Source organism: Piliocolobus tephrosceles, unplaced genomic scaffold (genome assembly GCF_002776525.5).
Source record: "Piliocolobus tephrosceles isolate RC106 unplaced genomic scaffold, ASM277652v3 unscaffolded_25848, whole genome shotgun sequence".
Classification (NCBI taxonomy): Eukaryota; Metazoa; Chordata; class Mammalia; order Primates; family Cercopithecidae; genus Piliocolobus; species Piliocolobus tephrosceles.
In genome coordinates this window covers 5,758-9,452 of record NW_022308585.1, presented here as the reverse complement: position 1 = coordinate 9,452, position 3,695 = coordinate 5,758, and the positions used below count along the sequence as shown (strand labels likewise).

Here is a 3,695-nt window from a genome sequence, read left to right as displayed (position 1 = left end):
AAAAAAAAAAAAAAAAAAAAAAAAAAGCCGGGCGCGGTGGCTCAAGCCTGTAATCCCAGCACTTTGGGAGGCCAAGACGGGAGGATCACAAGGTCAGGAAATCGAGACCATCCTGGCTAACACGGTGAAACCCTGTCTCTACTAAAAAATACAAAAAACTAGCCGGGCGAGGTGGCGGCGCCTGTAGTCCCAGCTACCCCGGAGGCTGAGGCAGGAGAATGGCGTGAACCGGTGAGGCGGAGCTTGCAGTGAGCTGAGATCCGGCCACAGCACTCCAGCCTGGGTGACAGAGCGAGACTCTGTCTTAAAAATAAAAAAAAATAAAAAATAAAAAATAAAATAAAATAAAAATACAAAAAATTAGATGGGCGAGGTGGCGGGCGCCTGTAGTCCCAGCTACTCAGGGGGCCGAGGCAGGAGAATGGCGTTAACCCAGGAGGCGGAGCTTGCAGTGAGCCGAGATCGCGCCACTGCACTCCAGCCTGGGCGACAGAGCGAGACTCCGTCTCAAAAAAAAAAAAAAAAGAAAAGAAAAAAAAGAAAGAAAGAAAGAAAGAAAGGAAAGAGCTAAAATTTGGTGAAATTTAAAAGGGTTGTAGAAAACTGTTAAGTGTTTGTTTTCCTCACTTCACTCTGATTTTATTTATTTATTTTGAGACAGCATCTTGCTCTGTCAGCAAGGCTGGAGTGCAGTGGCACAATCACGACTTACTGCAGCCTCAAACTCTTGCGCTCAAGTGATCCTTCTGCCTTAGCCTCCTAAGTAGCTGGGACTTCAGGCACATGCCACCATGACTGGCTAATTTAAATTTTTTTTTTTTTTTTTTTGTAGACACAGGGTCACACTATGTTGCACCGGCTGGTCTTGAACTCCTGGGCTCAAGTGATCCTCTCACATGGGCCTCCCAAAGTACTGTGATTATAGGGGTGAGCCACCACACCAGCCATCACTCTGATTTTAGAACATAGGACTTGTATGCAAAGGTTAGGATAAGGAACTAAAGATGCCAAAAAATACCCCAAACATTAATTGCAAAAGAAAGACTAATGTTTGGCCAGGCATGGTGGCTAACGCCTGTAATTGCAGCACTTTGGGAGGCCGAGGTGGGTGGATCACGAGGTCAGGAGATGGAGACCATCCTGGCTAACACAGTGAAACCCCGTCTCTACTAAAAACGCAAAAAAAATTAGCCAGGCCTGGTGGAGGGTGCCTGTAGTCCCAGCTACTCGGGAGGCTGAGGCAGGAGAATGGGGTGAACCTGGGAGGCAGAGCTTGCAGTGAGCCGAGATCTTGCCACTGCACTCCAGCCTGGGCGACAGAGTGAGACTCCGTTTCAAAAAAAAAAGACTAATGTTTGTGAAGAGCTTATAACATAGAAAAATATTTGTTATAAAATTAAAATTAAATGAAAAAGTAGGATACAAAACTATATAAAAAGTAAGATCTCAACTATGTGGGAAAAAACGGATAAAGGTAATAGCTCAAAATGCTGATAGTGGTTGTATTTAAGTAGTCTATCTATAGTGATTTTTTTTCTTCTTTTTTACTTTTCTGTCTCTTCCAAATTTTTCTCTACTGGGGGGATTTTTTTTTTTTTTTTGAGACCGGAGTCCCACCTGTCTCCCAGGCTGGAATGCAGTGGCAAGATCCCTGCCCACTGCAACCTCTGCCTCTCGGGTTCAAGTGATTCCCCTGCCTCAGCTTCCCAAGTAGCTGGGATTACAGGCACAGGCCACCATGCCCAGCTAATTTTTTTTTTTTTTTTAAAAGGAGTCTCGCTCTGTCGCCCAGGCTAGGGTGCAGTGGTGTGATCACAGCTCACTGCAACCTCCGCCTCCCGGGTTCATGCCATTCTCCTGCCTCAGCCTCCCGAGTATCTGGGACTACAGACATGCACCACCATGCCTGGCTAATTTTTGTATTTTTAGTAGAGATGGGGTTTCACCATGTTGGCCAGACTGCTATGGAACTGAACACACACACACACAATTAGCCAGGCATGGCTTGAACCCGGGAGGTGGAGGTTGCAGTGAGCTGAGATTGCGCCATTGCATTCCAGTCTAGGTGACAGAGTGAGACTCTTGTCTCAAAAAAAAAAAAAAAAAAAAAATCTTCAGGCCGGGCACAGTGGCTCATATCTGTAATCCCAGCACTTTGGGAGGCCGAGGCGGGTGGATCACGAGGTCAGGAGATGGAGACCATCCTGGCTAACATGGTGAAACCCCGTCTCTACTAAAAATACAAAAAATAAATTTAAAAAAATTAGCCGGGCATGGTGGCGTGCGCCTGTAGTCCCAGCTACTCTGGAGACTGAGGCAGGAGAATGGCCGTGATCCCCGGAGGTGGAGCTTGCAGTGAGCCAAGATCGCGCCACTGCACTCCAGCCGGGGTGACTAAGACTCTATCTCAAAAAAAAGAAAAAAAAAATCTCCAGTCTCCTCTTCCATCCATTAATTTTCTTTTTTTTTCCCCTCTCTCTCTTTTTATTTATTTATTTATTTTGAGATGGAGTCTCAATCTGTTGCCTGGGCTGGAGTGCAGTGACAATCTCAGCTAACTGCAACCTCCACCTCCCGGGTTCAAGCAATTCTCCTGCCTCAGCCTCCCGAGTAGCTGGGATTACAGACATGTGCCACCATGCCCAGCTAAGTTTTGTATTTTTAAAGTAGAGACAGGTTTCACTATGTTGGCCAGGCTGGTCTCAAACTCCTGACCTCAAGTGATCTGCCGGCTGCGGTCTCCCAAAGTGCTGGGATTACAGGAGTGAGCCACCATGCCCAGCCATCCACAGGTTTTCACTGTGCTCCTGCATCAGCGGCTCCAGGTCTTTCAAGTACATTTGGCTGGTCTTCCAGATCGTCACAGAGTGATCTGATGATGTCCAGTCTCATGTAATTCTCCGGCTTGACTAGGCTTCGGAAAACCTGGAGGCATCGCTCTTTTAGGGTATATGCTGGCAGTGTGATGTTGGCAAAAACAGGCTGTCCATCAACATTGGAACATGGCGTAAACAGTTCAGTTTGGTTAACCATAAGTTTATTGTGTGTCCTTGCATCTCTGAAGAGCCATGGGTGGCTTTGGAAATTGTGGATGCAGAAGTCCCTGCCAGGCAGCAGCTCTTCATAGCAGTTGAGCCACACAGGCAGCACGATGCGTGGGCTGCGGTTGCAAATGACCAGGGAGAGCTCAGGCGAGTTTATGGAGCGCAGCACAGGCCATGCTGCTCCAGCCGCCATCTGCTCCTCGGTGCCAGACTCTTCCTGGCAGTACTCTTCTGGGCCTGCCTCTTGGGTGCCCGCCTTGGCCTCTAACTCCACCCCGTTCCCCGCTCTCCAGCGCCTTGCCTCCGAAGCCTTGACAACTCGGGCCTGCCCATACCAGTTCTTAAAGAAACTACTGCCGGGCGCGGTGGCTCAAGCCTGTAATCCCAGCATTTTGGGAGGCCGAGATGGGCGGATCACGAGGTCAGGAGATCGAGACCATCCTGGCTAACACTGTGAAACCCCGTCTCTACTAAAAAATACAAAAAAAAAAAAAAAAACTAGCCGGGCGAGGTGGCAGGCGCCTGAAGTCCCAGCTACTCCAGAGGCTGAGGCAGGAGAATGGCGTAAACCCGGGAGGCGGAGCTTGCAGTGAGCTGAGATCCGGCCACTGCACTCCAGCCCCGGGACAGACGAGACTCTGTCTCAAAAAA

At 48.6% G+C, this 3,695-nt stretch overlaps 1 protein-coding gene across 1 annotated transcript; it reads right to left on the bottom strand.

Annotated features, from left to right (window-relative positions):
* Positions 1-2,800: 2,800 nt before the first annotated feature.
* Positions 2,801-3,369, bottom strand: VHLL (VHL like; the record flags this gene model as incomplete). The annotated part of the gene is given in 2 exon segments (XM_026450885.1): positions 2,801-2,834; positions 2,836-3,369. Coding segments are annotated over 2 exon segments (568 nt in total), but the record flags the coding sequence as incomplete, so codon positions are not given.
* Positions 3,370-3,695: the final 326 nt, after the last annotated feature.